Source organism: Vespa mandarinia, chromosome 1, assembly GCF_050613455.1.
Source record: "Vespa mandarinia isolate Hongniang chromosome 1, ASM5061345v1, whole genome shotgun sequence".
NCBI lineage: Eukaryota > Metazoa > Arthropoda > Insecta > Hymenoptera > Vespidae > Vespa > Vespa mandarinia.
Window position 1 is genome coordinate 8537751 of NC_140810.1, and position 19578 is coordinate 8557328.

Sequence of the window (19578 nt, forward strand, 5' to 3'; positions counted from 1 at the left end):
AATATGTTGTCATTACATTCAAAATTTTAGAAAATATACAAAAATTCTGCATAAACGGAAACATTCATCAGACAATCAATTCATATATAATCATATTTGATTACAGTAATTTTGCTATTAAAAAATATTTATATTTTAATAAAAATAATACTTTAATCATCTTATTTTATTATCATGCCAAATACAACCAAATACAAACACTGTGACAAAATACGATGCTCGATAAAAGGCTGGGCAAAACATAAAATAAGATTTTTAGGCATCCAATTCTGCCAAAGTTTTGAGGAATGACGCTTTCTTTTGAGCAACACGATTTTTACGTTCGGACAATGAGAGTTTCGCACGATTCCATCTTTTCTTGACAGGTTCTTTATCCTTCGTAACTTTTACGTGTTCTGGATTAGCACGTATGGCTTCATGTGCTTTTTTGTACATATCTTCGATCTACAAAAAAAGTTTATATTTACTCATGCATACAAAGTTGTACTCATAAATTTGTGATTGATAGAACTGTTAACAGAGATTACATTGTAAAATGTATTTGTAAATACATTTATCTATTTATAACCAATGTTATTTTCTATTGTCCAACAGCGACACTACATAGCTTGATATATCTAGTAGTAATTTTAAGTTAGACGTTATAATATATAGAAAGTAATAATATATATTATTTACTTACGTTGTTAGCAACAATTCCATTCTTAATATACTGAGAGAATTGTTTCTTGTAAACTTCGTCGTCTTGCTGTTCTAATGTCCTCATATAATTTGCAACATGTTGACCAAAGATATGCTTCCGATGTACCTCAGCATTAAAAGATTTTGATTCACTATCAAATCCTGGAAATCTTTTGGTGCTATTTAATAAAAACAAAATGATTATGATGAAGTATTTATTGCCATATACAGAAAAAAAAAGGAAGATAAGAGTTATCAGAGACACTTTATAATCTTTTATGCCGGTGCAAAGTTTACAAATTGCCACTGTAAAACACAAGGAAAGACGTAAACTTTGCTGTGACTCAGATGACGCGCATGTGTCAAAAAATCATCACGGAAATAATTGAATAATGATTAGATACTTATTAATTCATAAAAGCAATCTTTCAAACTTACTATCACTTACCTATGAGGAATATTAAGACCTCCATCTACTGCTCCCTTCATAGCACCAAACACTCTAGCACCAGTGGTAGTACGTGTCAAACCTGTGTCTAGGTAACATCTAAATGCACCTGGACCATCATCTAATTCTTCCACATTGTATTCATCCCCAGTTACATCAATGGTACCTGGATATAATGTATCTAAGCCTAAGTTTTTAAGGAGCTGTACGAAAAAAAATATTACATACATATATTTACCTATACAGTATGGCTGTATCTTATAATAACTAGAGAATTGATGTATCAGAATTATATTTTGGGAACAATATTTCTTCAGTTATAAATCAAAGCGAGCTGAGTTGTTCATCATTTTGATAAAAATATATGCATTTACAATATATATAAAGGAATTTAAATAGAAATAGTTACCCTTCTAGCTACCAACAATCCAGTACAATAAGCTGATGCATAATTGGTAAGTCCAACTTTAATTCCATATCTTGGAAGTTCATGACTGTAGGCAGCACAAACTATCTTATCTCCTTCAATTCGTGAATAAGCAATCTATAAAAGAAAAAATTATTAAACAATACTAAATGTATATTTTATAATATATAATATTGAACAGGTATTTCATATTATATAACTTACTTGACATGTAATATCTTTATTGGATAAACGAACAATCAACCTGTATTTAGGAGTATTGTACTTATTCTTGTCTTGGATGGTCAATCTTTTACGTGCATAATAATCAGTTTTACCTTCACGACGCCTCTTGAATTTGACTTGATAACGTTTAAAGTACTGTTTATTTTTAACAACTTTCACAAAACCCTATAAAAAGAAAGTTAAATTAGTTCTTTTGAAGCATGTGCTATTAATGAAAAAAAGAAAAGAATAGTAAAATTTGTGTAAATTATATTCATAACTAACCAATAAATATATTATTGGTATATTAAATTAATTCCACAATTAAACAATATCTTAAAATGTACACAAAGTGAAACATTTTGTAAAGACTGACATTTACGAAAATGTTTTTACTAAATTTTTCGATAATTTTTCAAAAACTTTTCCCATATGTTTAAAACAATATTATTAGAATCTCAACACGTTTTTAATGGTAGAAAAAATTACAGCTATTCGACAATTATTGAATCTTTCGGAATACGAAGCATCCTTCAAGTTTATTTTTCAAAAATTATTCTCTTCAAAACTAAGAAATTGTGATTCTCGATATCACTAATATTAATCATATAAATCTGCTTACCATTTTAACAGTTAGATAAAGAATCGATGCTAATGCAACACCTACTCGCCGTATTTCAGGAGACGAAAAGAAATGCACACCATTGATACCAAACTATATAGTGAATTTACACTATATTGAATTTCTCTAGAGAATAAATAGAAACAATAATACGGACAAATTTATCCAAAGAATTTATACTTCGTATAAAATTTTTATCACAAAAAAAGAACTTATTTATAAAGTATTACAAAAATAATACATAAAAAATATAAAGATGAAAATAAATATAATAGAGGAACTAGAAGCAATAAAGGAACTAAGAACTAGTTTGAAAAACACATTTTTCGCCACCTATAGATGTAGAATAGTATTAAAAAAGAATACTGTCCAAAAAGTATTTTGCCATAAGTATTATTTACTTATATTGCTTGGTAATAATACACGAGATAGTAATGCACGCATTGAAGGTAACATCAATTCATCATGTTTCTTTACATTTTGTAGTTGGATAGTTTAATTAATATAACTTCGACTATGTTCGCTGGCTCCTATCATACTAAAAATGCGCGCGTGTAAAGTTAAATATAAACGGATGTTCGTCTATTGTTTTCTCCTCTCGTGTACATACTCTTAAGTTGTTATCTACCTTTTACTGTATTTCTTTATTTTTTCTTTTTCTTCGATCTATCCTTTCGAAATCTAATCATTCTAATCGATAAAATAATTGATATATAACAATTGTAATTTAAAATTACTATCTATTAGAAGTTTCAACATTTTTTTATTGCGTTTTTAAAAACGAACGCATTTTCTTTTCTTTTTTTTTCACTTTCAAACGGGCATCAAGAAAGGTTTTTTATCTCAAGACGAATAATAAATCGAATTGTTCTATCTCTTCCGCAAATTGTCCAGACTAGCATTCTATAATGATAAGTTATTACCAAATCGAATCAAACTTCAATTCAGCAACTATATTAGTGTTGCTGGATTTGAAATAATGGACCCACCAACTTAGTATCCCGCGGTTCCATATCGGTAGATTTAATAAAAAATTCAAATTAGAAGAATGGATCGACTTGGTTATACAAATGCGAAGAAAATATGGTATTTTAGATTAAATCAAAATAACGAAGCATAAATTATAGAACTTTCAGCTACAATAGTAAATTAAAACGTTTTGTAACATATTGTATATTCATTACATTCGTCATGACATGACTGAAAGCCTAATTAACATATTAGGAATAAACATAGAGGAATTAAATAAAATGTCGGGAATCGTAATCCAGACGCAATCGTAACCTTAACTAAAGGTAAAAATCTACAAAAAGCCGTTGTAACGCTTATAACAATTTGGTCTTTGTGGGCAAAAAAAAAAATGAAGTTGCCTGGATGACTAGAAATAATTAACAGAACGAGGGAGAAATAACAGTAATTTTTTATTCAAAAAAATATTAAAGGCATAAAAGATTAAGCTCTCAGCTGATCTTCCCTATCTCATTACTTTTCGAATGATGCACTTTCTATAAAAGCATATAGCATGTATAGGAATCGATAGTTAATATACAGAACTTTTTTTTTTATAGAAATTTTATTACTTTTGATTTATCTAAAAAATATTAATGAAATATTTTTGAGTTGAATTATGTAATTATTCCATTTTTATTGCAATATATATTAGAAATACGTATAAAAATATTGTGCAAAATAATAATCCATAAGTAACTTAATACTATTTATTAAGTTTAAATTCGCATCTTAATTATTTTTAAAAATTTTAGAAATTTATTTTAATTAAATTGATACAATTAATATAACAAAGAAAAATATAAAACGTACGAATGAAACATATCTTTTAATAAAATATTTCTTTTAAACTTGTATCACGTATAGAAACACAGGTGGCGCTGATGTTGTTAATCTGTGGGTTTTTCGTGGACATTTACTATGACAATCCACTATGTAGAAAAAAATTTTGTACATCAAACAATAATTGTGATATACTTATTTAACTCTGTCAAGTACACAGTAGTTTAATCAGACTATCACTCTCAGCAGCTATGCCTATGATGTTAAGAAGAACCAAAGAAAGAAAGAAAGATTATTTTTTTGTTCCTGGCATGTTTGTCGTCTCTCACTTTGTTAGGTTAGTTTCCACGTGTGTTGGTGGGGCTGAGGTGGTTAATTATGTGTCTTGCCAGAGGAGGCGTAAGAGTTGCAACGAAGTCGCCACAGCCATTCCCTCTTGAGTGAGTTTCTGCGGGAAGTTTGAAATTGACTTTATATGTGTAAGTTCATTTAGGTTTATCTGCAATGGAACCCCAGTGATGTGGTTGGATTTGTTGATCTATTGAAGAGTCTGGTTGATCATCGTTGGTCTTGCTGATGTATGCAGATTTTAATCTATCTATTGAAATGTTTTTTTCATCTCCATTGATGTTAATTTTGAATACTCGGTCACTTATTAGGTCTATAACCTTATAGACCTAATAAGTACCAATGTACGGTGCTTCTAGTGAAGCTTCCACGTGATCACAGCGCAGGAATACATGACAACAGGTTTCAAGGTCTTTTAGAATGAAGATTCTGGTTTTGTTGTGGTGAGCAGTCGATGTAGATGTAAATCCATGCATGAATTCTCTGTGTTTCTCCATGAAAATTTGTGGTTCAGATTGTTGTGACGAAGAATTCGTCTGGTACGCATAAACAGGTACCATATAGGATGTCAGTTGTGGTGACTTGAATGTCAAGTTTAAAGCTTTTTCTTAGGCCTTATAATATATAATACTGTAGATAAGATCTCCGTACATGGTTTAGGGGAACACATCAACGTTTCTTTGAGAATCCTTTGCATCCCTTCTACAATTCTAGTGGATTAAGGATGGTAGCCTGACGGCCGAGTTTTTGTTGCTCCACAAGCTGGGTGAGAGTTTGAAAAAGCGCTGACTCGAATTGAGTTCTTTGGCCGATTATGGTTTTTATTGGTGTTCCGTAATGACAGATCCAATGTTCGTAAAGTGCAGTAGTGATGATATCCGTTGTCATGTTCTTTAAAGGTATAGTTACGAGCCATCTGGTGAAACGATCAATAATGGTTAAGCAGTATTGGTAGTCTTTGACCTTTGGTAGAAAGATGATGTCCAAGTGAATGTGGTCGAAGCGGTTATCAAGTACATCTATGTGGTTTGCCTTGATCTTGTTGTGACAGTGAATTTTTGCTCGTTGGGAAGCAAAACATTCTTTAGATCATTTGAGTGCGTCCTTACGGATTCCAGGCCAGATACATTTTTTATGTAAATTTAAAGATGTGGTCCTTCCGCTAGGATATAAAAAATTGTGTGACTTTGAGAGCTATTTTACGTAGTGGTTCTGATATGAATGGTCTGATGTATCCTGTCGAAATATCAGTAGATGCTGATTCCTGGTTCTAGCGTGAGTTTTTTCAATGAAGTTGAGTCTCTGATCAGATCAGCTAGCTCAGTGTTGTTCAATTATGCTTGTTGGATTTCAAGAGGTGTGAGAATGGATGTCATGAATTGATGGTATTAATGCGAGATAGTGCATCTGTGACTGTGTTATCATCACCCTTCACATACATTATGTCAGTGGAAAACTGTGAGATGTAGTCGAGCTGTCGTAGTTGACGTTGCGGTGCTTTGTCCAGTTTTTGTTTGAAGGCAAAAGTGAGTGGTCTGTTTTGATGACAAATTGACGGCAATCTAGCAAGTGATGGAAAAATTTGACTGATGCAAAAATAGCAAGAAGTTCATGATCGTATATGTTATATTTCTGTTCTGCTTCTGGAGAAAAACCCTATGGGTTTTCAGGTATCACCTTTCTGCTGTTCTAGTTTAGCTCCAATAGCAGTTGTGAATATGTCGATTGTGAGAGCTATGGGTTCATTTGAAGATGGAAAAGCGAGCAATGTGATTGATGCGAGTGTGTTTTTGCATGTTTCAAATACTTCATTGGTTCAGGAGTCTAAGCAATCTTGGTTTTATCATTTTTTATGGACTCTTTAAGGTAACTGTTGAGAAAAAGAAGCATGATTTGAGCTATCTGAGGTATATAGCGACCATAATAATTGACCATGCCAAGAAATCTACGCAGTTCAGCGATAGTTTCCGGTTTCGGATATCCTTTAATGGCATCAACTCATTCGCATGTTGCAGTGTATGTTCATTGATACTATATCCCAGGAAATTTATCTTTGTTTGGTTGAACAGACATTTTTTAAGATTAATAATGAGGTTGTTGTCTTTTAAGCGTTCGAGTATGATGTGTACGTATTCTAGATGTTGGTCTTCATCGTCCGAGAATACCAGAATGTCATTCGCGTTCAGGTCCAGGTCTCTGAAGAGTGCGTCCATGAATCGTTGACATGACTAGGTAGCGTTTTTTAGACCAAAGGGCATGAACCCCCATACTCGTAAAGCCTGTATGGAGTTATGATGGCAATTTTTTCGATGTTGTTCTCGTGCATAGGTATTTGTAGATATGCTTTTTCTGCAAGGTTTTTTGTTATGTAAACGTGAAAAGAGATCTTGGATGAGCGGAGGGCTGTACATGTCTAGATCAGTGGCATCATTGAGTTTACGGTAGTCATTGCACATTCCCCAGCTGTTGTTTTTCTTTCGTGTCGTATGAGTAGGACTGGCGTACATGCTGTTGTAGAGTCTAATCATTCCGGAGTCCGGAGGTTCTATGATTTGAGTTTTTGTTGCTGCTACCTTTTCATCAGCTAGTTTACGTGCTCGTGCAATGACTGGTTTATTTTAAAACAAAATTACCATGCGTAGTAATTTTGTGCACATATGCACCTGCTTTTGAATTTAAGCATGACTTGGTGATTGGTTTAGTGATCTCGATGAATTGTTTTAGGAGTTCAGTATACTTAGTAAGCAAATTTGAACTTATAGTTGAGATGCCATAATGCTACGCTTCCATTGCTTTTCCTTTTGATGAGAGATGAGTCACTGGATCAATCAGTTGTTGGTGTTTTAGGTCAATAAGCAGGTTGTAGTGTGTTAAAAGATCAGCTTTGATGATTGATGTTTCTGCGTCATCTGCGATGATGAAAGACCAGGAGAAATCTCTGTGGAGATTTAAATTAAGGTTGATGATTTTGGCATCGTATGTGTTTACTCGTAATGAATTTGCAGCGTAGAGTGGATCTATATTTCGATTTTTACGAAACTTTTTGGCAGGTAGTAAAGATACGACGGACCCAGAATTAATCAGGAATTTCTGTTTCGTTGTGTAGTCGGAGCTCTTTTGGTATGAAGTTGCTGCCATTCACTGCTCCTACTGAAGACAGCGATGTTAGTTTTTTTGGTTTGTTGATGTCAGTGTGGTTATTGAAGCGAATTTATGAGGTAAGGTGTAGCGTTTTGCTTCGCTGCCAAACCTTTGATAATAATAGCAGATACCATTGCATGTGTCACTGATCTTAGTCTGCTGCGGTTATGGTATTTCGGAGATTGGATTGGGGCTGCAGTTGCTGGTTTTGTTGTTACAATAAAGTGAGTTGTTGTAGATGCTGTTATGCGTTTTGTTGCTTTAATTTTAACTCATTGATCTCTATCATACACGTAGCAAGAGATTTTTGAATTTCCATGAGCTTTGAGTCAATATTCTGAGGAGCCAATAATGCAGGATAGCGTGCAAAAGTTGCCGTGACCTAGTTATTCTGTTGATCGTAAGGTATCAGCTCGTAAAAACGGTCCGCAAACTCGGCTATAGCATCAAGCGGAAGTTTATTCGTGGTAATCAGATGCAATTTGATATGTGCTGGTATTCGTTCAAGCCAAAATTGATGCAATATGGTATCATCAGCGAAACTATCAGCTAATTCACGTACTATTACAGGAGAAGGTGTACTATTTGCAAGCGTTGACTTACGTTCTTTACTTGGTTTTGTTTGGAATTAGAGAATCATGAGATTATCGCGTTTTGTATTAATCTGTAGTGGACTCTGTCGTATTACATTTGAAATCAGCTCGGTCTTGGTCAACGACCGTCAAATATTTTACTTTATCATTAACGATTCCATAAGTAGTGAATTCAGCTTCAGCCATAATGAATCAGAGATCCGATCGATTTTTGATGAAGCCATCAATATAAATTGATTTATCGAGTGATAATTGTCACGCCGTATGTTGTTGAGAGCTAATAGTTGATTATAATTGGGTAGGTTCTGCATACCAGAAGTATTTTTTGCTGCTGTTCCTGTCATTGACGCTGCTGTTGAAGTATTTGCTGGCATCTCTTGTCCGTTGTTGTTTTGATTCATTTGTTCAAGATGAGTTTCTTTGGCGTCTCTATCCCCTGTGTCACTGGTACCAGTCAATGGTACCATCAATGTGTTTAATTTGCTATTGTTGTTGATTCGTGGAGATCGTATTCAGGTTCACGCCGAATCCTAATAGGTCTGTGTATACACTATTGGCTTTTGACATGGTGTTCGGTATCCGTTTTTTTTTCGACTGTTATATACATGAGACTGATTGTAATTTATAGTATTTATTATTTATTAATTTTTTTTTTGGACCTCGTTTTTTATGAGGCAAGATGGCTGACGCTGATACGTTTTTCTTTTAGTAGGAGCTTTTGATGCATAAAAGTCACGTCGGGGTCAACAATTGTGGGTTTTTCATGGACAAGTCACTATGTAAAAAGAAACTTTGCACATCAAGCAATAATTGTAATGTATTTATTTAAGTTTGTTAGGTACACAGTAATTTAATCAGACTATCGTTTTTAACAGCTTTGGCTGTGGTTGGAAGAAGAATCAAAGAAAAAATGAATGATTTCTTTTTTGTTCCCGATGTCTTTATCATCTCTTCTATTTTCAACGATTTTGTTGTCTCCCATTTTGTTTGGTTGGTTTCCCACGTGTCTGTTTGGTGGCGCCTAGGCATTAGTTATGTATCTTGCCGAAGGATACATAAGAGTCGCCACGAGGTCGCCACAAAACTGAATCAAGCGCAGAAATGACCGTCATTGAACTACTCTTATAAAAGTAAATTTTAACTGTCATATCTTCCAATTTTTCTCTTCAAATAAATCATAGCTACAAAATTTTACAATCTTCAATAGAAATATGTTGTCATTACATTTCTTCAAAATTTAAAAAAATATACATAAATTCTGCATAAACGGAAACATTCATCATGCAATCAATTCATATATAATCATATTTGATTTGAGTAATTTTGCTATTAAAAAATATTTATATTTTAATAAAAATAATACTTTAATCATTTTATTTTATTATCATGCCAAATACAATCCAATACAAACACTATGACAAAATACGATGCTCAATAAAAGACTGGGCAAAGCATAAAATAAGATTTTTAGGTATCCAATTCTGCCAAAGTTTTAAGGAATGACGCTTTCTTTTGAGCAACACGATTTTTACGTTTGGACAATGAGAGTTTCGTATGATTCCATTTTTTCTTGATAGGTTCTTTATCCTTCGTAACTTTTACGTTCTGGATTAGCACGTATGGCTTCATATGCTTTTTTGTACAAATTAACGATCTGCAAAAAAAATTTATATTTACTCATACACACCAAGTTGTACTCATAAATAAATAACTGATAGAACTGTTAACAGAGATTACATTATAAAATGTATTTATAGATATATTTATCTATTTATAACCAATGTTATTTTCTATTGTCCAACAGCGACACTACATAGCTTAATATATCTAGTAGTAATTTTAAGTTAGACGTTATAGTATATAGAAAGTAATAATATATATTATTTACTTACGTTGTTAGCAACAATTCCATTCTTAATATATTGGGAGAATTGTTTCTTGCAAACTTCGTCGTCTTACTGTTCTAATGTCCTCATGTAATTTGCAACGTATTGATCAAAGATATGCTTTCAATGTACCTTAGCATTAAAAGATTTAGATTCACTATTAAATCCTGGAAATCTTTTGATGCTATTTAATAAAAACAAAATGATTATGATGAAATATTTATTGCTATATATAGAAAAAAGAAGAAGATAAAAATAACTAAAGAAGTTATGTATCAGAATTATAGTTAGGGAACAGTATTTCTTCAGTTATAAGTCAAAGCGAGCTGAGTTGTTCATCATTTTGATAAAAATATATGCATTTACAATATATGTAAAGGAATTTAGGTAGAAATAGTTACCCTTCTAGCTACCAACAGTTCAGTACAATAAGCTGATGCATAATTGGTAAGTCCAAATTTTTAATTACATGTCTTGGAAGTTCATAACTATAGAAAGTACAGACAATCTTATCTCTTTTAATTCTTGAATAAAAAACTATAAAAGATAAAAATTATTAAACAATACTAAAAGTATATTTTATAAAATATAGTATTAAACTAGTACTTCATATTATATAACTTGTTTGACATGTAATATACTTATTGGATAAACGGACAAGCAACCTGTATTTAGGAATATTTCACTTATTCTTGTCTTGGATGGTCAATCTTTTACGTGCATAATAATCAATTTTACCTTCACGACGCCTTTTGAATTTGATTTGATAACATTTAAAGTATTGTTTATTTTTAACAACTTTCACAAAACCCTATAAAAAGAAAGTTAAATTAGTTCTTTTGAAGCATGTACTATTGATGAAAAAAAGAAGAGAATAGTAAAGTTTGTGTAAATTATATTCATAATTAACTAAATAAATATATTATTGGTATATCAAATTAATTCCACAATTAAACAATATCAAACTATATACAAAGTGTATAAGAGACTGACATTTACGATAATGTTTTTTCTAAATTTTTCGAAAATTTTTCCCATATGTTTAAAACAATATTATTATGAACCCTACAAGTTTCTGACAGGTAAAATTTCAGCTATTCGACAGTCATTGAATTATTCAGAATAAGCAGCATTCTTCACGATTCTTTTTCACAACTGATGCATTTTAAATCCAAAAAATCATGATTTTTAATATAATGACATTAATCATATAAGTCTGCTAACCATTTTATGAATTAAATAAGAATTCAACGATAATACAACACTTATTCGCCGTATGTCAGGAGGATGAAAAGAAACGTATACCACTGATACCAAATAATACAGTGAATTTACATTATGTTGAATCTCTTTAGGGAATAAATAGAAGCAATAACAAGGACAAATTTCATTCTAGAATTTATACTTTGTATTAGATTTTTATTACAAAAAAGGAGCTCATTTATAAAATATAAAAATAATATATATAAAATATAGAGTTCAAAATTAATACAATACAGGAACTAGGTACAAGTGTGAAAAACACATTTATCGCCATCTGCAAACTTAGAGTGGTATTAAAAAAGAATACATTTCAATAAGAATTGATCGCTTGTATTATCTGTATCATAGGAATGAACGAAATAAAAGTTTTATTATCATTTGAATTGGTAATTGTATTTACATTGTATTTAGCATTTAGAAAAATTAAGTGTTTTTAAAAGACTGAAAAAGTAAAAAATAAAACTTTCATAAAATCTATATTTAGAACTAAGAAAATAAAAAAAAAAACTAAATGTTTCAATGTTTATTTAATGATCAATGATAAAATCAATATAAACGTAAAATATTTTTTAATATTTTCGATTTGTAAAAAGAATTGCATATAATTCTTTAATATATTAACTAGATAATAATTGAGATGTTTTATTTATGAGAATGTTATTTTGATAAGAGTAGTCTTGAATGACAGACATGCTAGTGTACATGTAATATTTTTATTTAACATTATAATGAACAATTTTTTCTAAAGATACAGATGAATATATGCTATATGTATATGTGATATTACTTAATAGGACTCATGTAATGACCTGATTGTTTTTATCTAATAACATTTACAGAGCGATGTGTATGTTTTTACTACTTTTCGAAAATGAAGTTCCAAAAAATTTCAAATGAAAAAACTGTATCTAATTTATACGAAAAAAGATAAAAGTATTATTATAAAAAATGTAAAAACATTAATAAATACATTGATTATTGTATTCCATATTTCATAAAAGTAGAAATAAAAATTCTTTTTTTGAAAGTTAATCGACTTTCAAAATAACAATTTAAAACACATCAATGTGAATGTCTTATCATTGTTTATTGTCTCATTCTCTATTTTAAATAATATATTATTATTATTATTTGGAATCGGTGTTGTTTTATTTTTTATCCAAATTATCGTGAATAAAATTTAAATAATTAAATTATTATGATAACATCAGATCAAATAAATTACTTTCGCAATATTCGAAAAACTCGAAATAACTTATTAATCGCACTATATATTTTGTGTCCGTACAAATTATAACAATATTGCACTAATTTCATTCTCGAAATGAAGAATTCGATACATACATATCTTTCTCTCTCTTTTCTTTTTCCTTTAGCAAGTATATTAAGATTTTCTTTCTTGTTAAAAATTGAAATAATTTTCTAACAAGAATATTTATGAACGCGTCAATATAAAATTCTTTTTGAAGCGTCCAAGTACGTAGTGCGACAGATTAATTGGACTTAATTATACTTTTCTACGGAACAAAAGACTTATTTGTCGACATATACGAACGAATTTCATTATGATTATACTTAAACAATACATTAAAGTTAAATAGATAATCAGTTCCATACGTCAGCCGTTACGAAGCATCGTGCTTCTTATCCTCAACGTCATCTTAAAAATTATTTCTTAATACATTAATTGATTATATTATGCTAGAGTTATAACTCATCGCTGTTATAATACTTAAAAATTAGCAATCAATTGACATATACCACGTGATTCATTTTTTCTTTTCTTTTCTTTTTTTTTTTTTTTTTTTTTTTAACACTGGAAGAAGCAATCGATGCTTTATGTTTCACAAGATACGCGCGAACACAAAAAGAGAAACACTTTTTGAAGAGGCACCAAGCGATTATACGATTCACATGTTTATTTTTATTATAAATAAGAGACCAACGATACTAAGCGGACATACTTATTTGTTACTTCAATAAAATTAAGAAAAAAACAAATGTTCCAATCAGAATCATTTGTCTAAGAACTATGCGACCTAACGAGAAATAAATATTTATAAAAAACATATTAAATGTCGAGAGCAATGATATATTAAATATTATTTATATAAAAATAAAAGCGAATAAGACATGAGATGAAAAAAAATGGAAGAAGAAGAAGAAATAAAAAGAGAGAAAACCGAATGTATTTTTTGGATTTGGAATTTCGTGTATGTATATATATATATACATAAAAAGTATTAAAATGCAATGAAATTAATCGAAATACCATTTTATAGCAACATTTACAAAATGAAAGAACGTTGTTTTTCATACGTTATCAATCGACCTTCATTGTTTTCTCTCTTGCTAATTGTATCTTCTTTTTTGCATTTGTCGATACATGTGTGACTCATGTGTGACGTTAGGAAGCTACGAAGATATATATATATATACATATATCTAAGAATAATAATTATAATAATGATGATGATGATAATGATGATGATAGTAATAATAATAATAATAATAATAATAATAATAATAATAATAATAATAATAATAATAATAATATTAATATTAATAATAATAATAATAATAATAATAATAATAATAATAATAATAATAATAATAATAACAATAATAGTAATGATGATGATGATCATCATAATGATAATGATTTGTGAAATATATATACATACATATTTATCTATATCGCGATATAATGAAAATGCTGCGATTTTGAAATATAGGTAATGTGTGCGCTAATCGTAACAAAAGAATATGCTGATAGAACGAATGGCATGTATGTTCACGATAATTAATGTTTAAAAATAAAAATTATTTTTATTTTGTTTTGTTCCAATATTCATAAAAGCTTTGTAAAAATTGTATTCAAAGTTTTAATGGCCGCTCATTTTCCAAGCAATTCGTCCTTTCACCTTTTTTTTTCATCGAAGTTTTACAACTTCCTTCCATTCATACTGCATTTACGCATGAATTCTAAATCGTAAAATTAGTACTATACGAAAGTATTCTTATATAATTATAATAAGATTATTTCACATTATGCCCGTATTAGAATTATTATATTTATATGCGTACATTTTTATGGTGGCAGTGTGTTTTTAGTTCTCTTCTTTTTATGTTTTTTTCTTTTCTTTTCTTGTTAATATAGCGTAGGTAGTGCAAAATTCTTATCACAGTGATACAATATTATTTGGTGCCGTAGTCGTATTATTATGATTTCTGAAATCTTAAATATTCTCTTGTATGTACCTGATAATTCTTTTGTGAAATCATTTTATATGAGTGATGCTTGTCTCTCTATCTGTTCTAATTTTTATATCTTTCTCCTTTATAATGTATCAAAATATTGATAAAATTTAAATTTACTATTTTTTTTTTACTTTTGTGCGAGAGTCTGTATTTTCTTGGCGTCAAGAATATTTAAAATATTGCAATAAGAAATTGCAGTTGGCAGGAATTTAGTAGAACTTCGATAGTAATAGTAGTACCGTTCGAGTCTACGACATAGGCGTTTGTCGTAGAAAATGCGATTAAAAGGCGATTTAATTCTAATGTATATCGTCTCTATGTACGTATATATATATTATAATATATATACCTATATATAATGGACAACTTTAAGAAATGTTAAGGAACGATAAAATTACATTAAATAAGTATCGATGTAAAAATTACAAAACTTGAGCAGCCTATTGTGCGTTAAATGTATATTATTCGTGTTTCTTTATATTTTGTGGCTGTTGTAGTTTAATTAATATATACGTGATTAATATATAACACATACCTGTATCGTGAAACGACAAATTATTAATCGTAACAGACTGACATCAGTCTTATAAATCGTGGCAAGAAACGAATGCCCGTTTGAGTTTAAACTATTAGATTAGTTAGTGTGGAAAGAGAAAGAAGATTAATATACGAAGTTCATACTCCTACGAATATTAAAAAACTTGACACCCCTCACCCCTCGGAAAGGAGGTGAATAAATTATTCTCAAAAAGAATCAATACACTTCTCGAGGTAGTGACGCAGCTTCCTTCGAAGAAGCTGCACTGTCTATTTTAGGATCAACAAAATTTTTTTTGCTTATATATGTATCTCTCTCTCTCTCTCTCTCTCTCTCTCTCTCTCTCTCTCTCTCTCTCTCTCTCTCTCTCTCTCTCTCTCTCTCTCTCTCTCTCTCTCTCTCTCTCTCTCTCTCTCTTTATATATATATATATATATATATATATATATATATATATATATATATATATATATATATGGAAAAGGAAATAAAAACATCATAAAGAGAAAAAATTAAGAGATACATAGGTATATCTCATATGTATGTATACATGTACATACATATAGTCGATAATAATTTTGCAATTTTGATAATTTCAAATCGTTATCAAAATGGACGCACGTGTGCCTATTTAAAATCTTATCAATCTCGAAACATTTGATCGAATCCCTTTCGCACACAATTTGTGCTATACTGTTATAATTCGTACTTTTGTTTTTGTACTCTGTACGCGTTTAGAAGGCAACGTGTCCGACGAAGGATTGACTATGATTATCGAAGACACTGAATTTTTCTGTTCGTTCGTTCATATTACGCACTCGAAAGAGTTCACATGGAATATCACTAGAGTCTTTTCGGAGGACGGTGCCATCATTTTTTGCGAATAGAGTTCCATCGGTTTTCCTTTATTTTCGTAGGAATTAACCGTATCTGACTATGAGGCACGTGCAAAATGAATAACGGAACTTTGCCTTTGAGAGCCAAGGAGACTTGCGCTTCTCTCGCTTTCCATTGATTCGAGAATCATCTTGCAACGTTTCCTTGGTGGTAAGATCAAAGTTTCCCTGACAGGTATAGCAAGATCGAGAGGATCTGGCGAAGGTGCTGGACTGACAGGATTGCTGCTCGGTGGCGTAAGTATCTGTTCCTCTTTTTTCACGTTCATTCCGTACTCCCGTTGTCTCTCTTCCTCAACAGCCTCCAAAGCTGCCTCGACTCTTCTACGAGCATCATTTCCGGGTAGATTCAGCAAGGACGGACATTCACCGACCATCGGTTCAACTCCTCTGTTTGGAAAAGCAAACTCGGTTATTGGGTAAGGACTTGAGGATATGTCGGAATAAAGGAAGACATGAGACTGTTGTTCGAGGTTGACAATTTGATGAACCGATCTTTCTTCGACTCCTGCGTTTAACAGACCCATTGGACCGTTTATCGAGGAAACTGATTGAGGATACTGTTCTCTTGGGAAAACATAATACGAGAAATCCCGTTGATTTGGATAAACTTCGTTCGGGCTACATGGGATATTCTCTGCGTTCTTACGCGGAAGTTCTTTGTTGTTTCCGCCACAGATCGGTATTGGTGATGGTGCGTTAGGAGCGACGGAGTTACTCTGTGAGATCTCCATGATCGATTCGATCGGCGACTCTCTGGCGGAAGAGATTCCGCTGGATGTTGAGGACGAAGAAGAAGAGGACGAAGATGAGGAGGATGAAGATGAGGACGAGGAGGATGAGTCTGAATGTGTTTTTATATGAAGCTCCATCGTTTTTTTCGAGCCAAAAGTTTCGTGACAGAGGGTACACTTGTAGACTTTTTCACCATAATGTGCTACTTGATGGAGTTTCAATACGTGATTATATCCGAAGGACTTTCCGCATATATCGCAAGTATAAGGCTTTTCGCCGGTATGGGTACGAGTATGTACCTTTAGCTGCTTCGAACAGGTGAATCCCTTGCCGCAAGACTTACATACATAAGGTTTTTCACCGGTGTGTGTACGCATATGTATTACCAGCTGGCCGCTTTGTATGAACGTTTTCGAGCAAACTGTACACTTGTGTGGACGTTCGCCCGTGTGGATTCGCATGTGACGATGGAGTTTGCCGCTATGCTCGAAGGCACGCTCGCAAACATCGCACTTGTATGGTCGTTCCTTCGTATGTATCCGTCGATGAACGCTAAGATTTTCCTTCACAGAGAAGGACTTGCTGCAGTATTCGCACTGATAAGGCTTCTCGCCCGTGTGAGTCCTGTAATGCCTGGTCAAACGTGCAGGTACCGCAAATGTTTTCTCACAAATATTGCACCGATAAGGATCCTCTCCCTCTTTACCGTGCGAACGCAAGTGACTCTGATACAAACTTTTTTGATCGAAGCTTTTCTGACAGAGAAGACACTGGTAAGCCTTCTCCTCGTTCGAGTTTGTCAGACTTTCGACGGTAACAGCAGCAGTCGTGGTACATGTCGTCGAGCCGAAGACCGGAAGGTCCGGGCTGCAAACAAGGTTCTTCACTGGGTTCATCGTCTCCAAATTTGGCAGCACGCTCGTCACTGATACCGTCACTGGATTCGGGATCGGCTCGGTTTGGTAATAACTCACCATCGTAGATTACTACCGTGTGCGCGGCCTGCGGAAGAGATGGAACAATTCGATTTATTCGACTTGAGATAAAAAAAATCTTCCTTGAATGTCCGTTTAAAAAAGATAAAAAAAGAAAATAAAAAATGCGTATGCTTCTAAATTCGAAATAAAAAAGAAATTACAAAATAATGAGACATCGAATGGAGAATGGAGAATTGTTTCAAATCGTGATTGATATATTTCAATTATTTCATCGATTGAAGTAATTAGATTTCAAAAGGATAGATCGGAGAAGAAGGAGAAGGAGGAGGGGGAGGAACAGAAAGAGGACAAGGAGGAAAAGAAAAAGGGAAAAAATAAACAATAGAAAGGAAGAGTTAGAGGACAAGCTTAAAGAATGTACACGAGTGAAGAGAATGATAGACGAGGAGAGTCCGTTTATACTTGGGCTTTACACGCGCGCGTCGTTTTTAGTACGATAGGAGGCAGCAGTCATGGTCGGCGGCAGTGCAGTGTGCGCCGCCGGTAGAAACCACTCGCTGCTGCCTCCACGTGTACTCACATTTTCTTATAGCGATCACCGACCTCGTGCAACTTGCCGCGCAGTAAGGACGTCGGGTTACATCACGAGTACTATATACGACACAACTAAGAGTCGTATTGTAGATTTATGCTAACGTATCTCTCATGCTACTAGTATCTTTCTAACCGGACGCTAAAAAGGACCACGGACAAAAATTGTATCGATCGGGCGACAAATAAGCAAAGTACATCATGCTCTCTCTCTCTCTCTCTCTTTCTCTCTCTTTCTCTCTCTCTCTAAAGTTCACGGACAGGGCCGAATTATCTCGACTGTGCCATCCTCTGCGTCCGCCGTTCTTTCCCTTCTTTTCTACCCTTCCATCGAAAACGTCTCTTTTTTTGCTCTTCTGCTTTTTTATTTTTCATAGTTACGTATATTAAAACATACATAAGCTGAATCGTTCGAATTTCTTCGACTCGTCGATATTTGATACTCTTTTTTTATCACTCTTACCGATTTTTCGATAATTTAAAATCTTTCGGAAATTTGTAGAATATCAAAAAATTTCAATTTTATCAAGAAATAAGGAAAGAGCATGTGAAAAGAAGCAATGAGGATAAACATTAATCTTTTTTCAAGTATTTAATATATACGTGGTGCACGTAAATTCGTGAGGATGATTAAATTAATCGGTTAAAATTTATTAAAACAAAATTATAAAAACAAGAAATAATGATACGTTAATAACGCTCGAATCAAGGAAAGGATTGTGTTGTATTCAATTTTTGAACAGTAAACGATGATAAAATTTTTTCAAGGATATCAAAAAACAATGAAAAAAAAATAAATAGAAAAGAAAAGGAAAAAAGAAAAAAAAAAGAAACGAAGAACCGTTCAGAATGACTTACCAAAGGCGTCTCGTATGTTTTTTCTCTCTCGTGTGTCTCAAAATTTCACTTCTGTCTTCCTCGACATCTCTCAATTTCCAAGGCTGATTAAATGTGCGCGTAACCGAACACTCGATGAAAAAGAAATTAAATAAAGTGAACGATAGAATTCACTTAATTCGGAAACTAGGCGCACGTATTTTCTTTCATTACTCCGTTGCTTTTCGGTCGTTCGCGTTGGACCGAGACGAAAAAGTTGATACTACGAAAACTGAAGGACCCGCCTCGTGGGATGGCCAATCGCACTGTGTAATGTTTACCTCCTGGCCGAACCGAAGAGATACGGAAATCATCGATCATGGCCGAAGAGCGCACGCT

The 19578-nt window shown here is 32.4% G+C and overlaps 3 protein-coding genes and 1 long non-coding RNA gene across 8 annotated transcripts; 1 reads left to right on the plus strand and 3 right to left on the minus strand.

Moving 5' to 3' along the window:
* Positions 1–148: 148 nt before the first annotated feature.
* On the minus strand, positions 149–2527 carry LOC118450467 (large ribosomal subunit protein uL18-like). The gene is made up of 6 exons (XM_035886263.2): positions 2383–2527; positions 1761–1946; positions 1539–1673; positions 1130–1332; positions 683–860; positions 149–444 (listed from the first exon to the last, which is right to left on the minus strand). Exons 1-6 carry the CDS (start codon positions 2383–2385, stop codon positions 256–258), a joined length of 894 nt encoding a protein of 297 aa, XP_035742156.1. The 5' UTR covers positions 2386–2527; the 3' UTR covers positions 149–255.
* Positions 2528–4353: 1826 nt separating this feature from the next.
* On the plus strand, positions 4354–9669 carry LOC146873278 (uncharacterized). Of its 2 annotated transcripts, XR_014982399.1 has the most exons (4): positions 4354–4751; positions 7628–7739; positions 7818–7886; positions 8968–9669. It is a non-coding gene; the product is annotated as an uncharacterized LOC146873278 (long non-coding RNA). The 2 variants fall into 2 exon arrangements; XR_014982400.1 differs by lacking the exon at positions 4354–4751 and having other exon boundaries at positions 7639–7739; positions 8965–9669.
* A 53-nt stretch (positions 9670–9722) lies between these two features.
* On the minus strand, positions 9723–11574 carry LOC118450451 (large ribosomal subunit protein uL18-like). Of its 3 annotated transcripts, none has more exons than XM_085658576.1 (5): positions 11366–11574; positions 10807–10952; positions 10543–10678; positions 10148–10273; positions 9723–9909 (listed from the first exon to the last, which is right to left on the minus strand). In XM_085658576.1, exons 4-5 carry the CDS (start codon positions 10165–10167, stop codon positions 9723–9725), a joined length of 207 nt encoding a protein of 68 aa, XP_085514702.1. In that variant the 5' UTR covers positions 10168–10273; positions 10543–10678; positions 10807–10952; positions 11366–11574. The 3 variants fall into 3 exon arrangements, 2 of the variants coding, with proteins under 2 accessions (XP_085514702.1, XP_085514697.1); XR_014982403.1 differs by lacking the exon at positions 11366–11574 and adding an exon at positions 11135–11237 and having other exon boundaries at positions 9770–9909; positions 10880–10952; XM_085658571.1 differs by lacking the exons at positions 9723–9909; positions 11366–11574 and adding an exon at positions 11135–11237 and having other exon boundaries at positions 10187–10325; positions 10880–10952.
* A 2918-nt stretch (positions 11575–14492) lies between these two features.
* Kr-h1 (kruppel homolog 1) lies at positions 14493–19546 on the minus strand. Of its 2 annotated transcripts, none has more exons than XM_035886258.2 (2): positions 19222–19546; positions 14493–17836 (listed from the first exon to the last, which is right to left on the minus strand). In XM_035886258.2, the coding sequence occupies exon 2, from the start codon at positions 17809–17811 to the stop codon at positions 16138–16140; it is 1674 nt and encodes a 557-aa protein (XP_035742151.1). In that variant the 5' UTR covers positions 17812–17836; positions 19222–19546; the 3' UTR covers positions 14493–16137. The 2 variants fall into 2 exon arrangements, with proteins under 2 accessions (XP_035742151.1, XP_035742152.1); XM_035886259.2 differs by lacking the exon at positions 19222–19546 and adding an exon at positions 17973–18243.
* Positions 19547–19578: the final 32 nt, after the last annotated feature.

What these genes read in the sequence shown, in the direction of transcription:
- Kr-h1 (XM_035886258.2), bottom strand. Translation starts at nt 17,811, where the DNA reads ATGGTGAGTTATTACCAAACCGAGCCGATCCCGAATCCAGTGACGGTA.
- LOC118450451 (XM_085658571.1), bottom strand. Translation starts at nt 11,179, where the DNA reads ATGGGAAAAATTTTCGAAAAATTTAGAAAAAACATTATCGTAAAT. An exon ending in GAAAAAACATTATCGTAAAT is followed by an intron (nt 10,953 to 11,134) that starts GTCAGTCTCTTA and finishes TTCTTTTTATAG; the next exon opens with GGTTTTGTGAAAGTTGTTAA. An exon ending in ATTCAAAAGGCGTCGTGAAG is followed by an intron (nt 10,679 to 10,879) that starts GTAAAATTGATT and finishes TATCTTTTATAG; the next exon opens with TTTTTTATTCAAGAATTAAA.
- LOC118450467 (XM_035886263.2), bottom strand. An exon ending in ATAAAGATATTACATGTCAA is followed by an intron (nt 1,674 to 1,760) that starts GTAAGTTATATA and finishes TTTCTTTTATAG; the next exon opens with ATTGCTTATTCACGAATTGA. An exon ending in ATGGAATTGTTGCTAACAAC is followed by an intron (nt 445 to 682) that starts GTAAGTAAATAA and finishes CTTTTTTTGTAG; the next exon opens with ATCGAAGATATGTACAAAAA.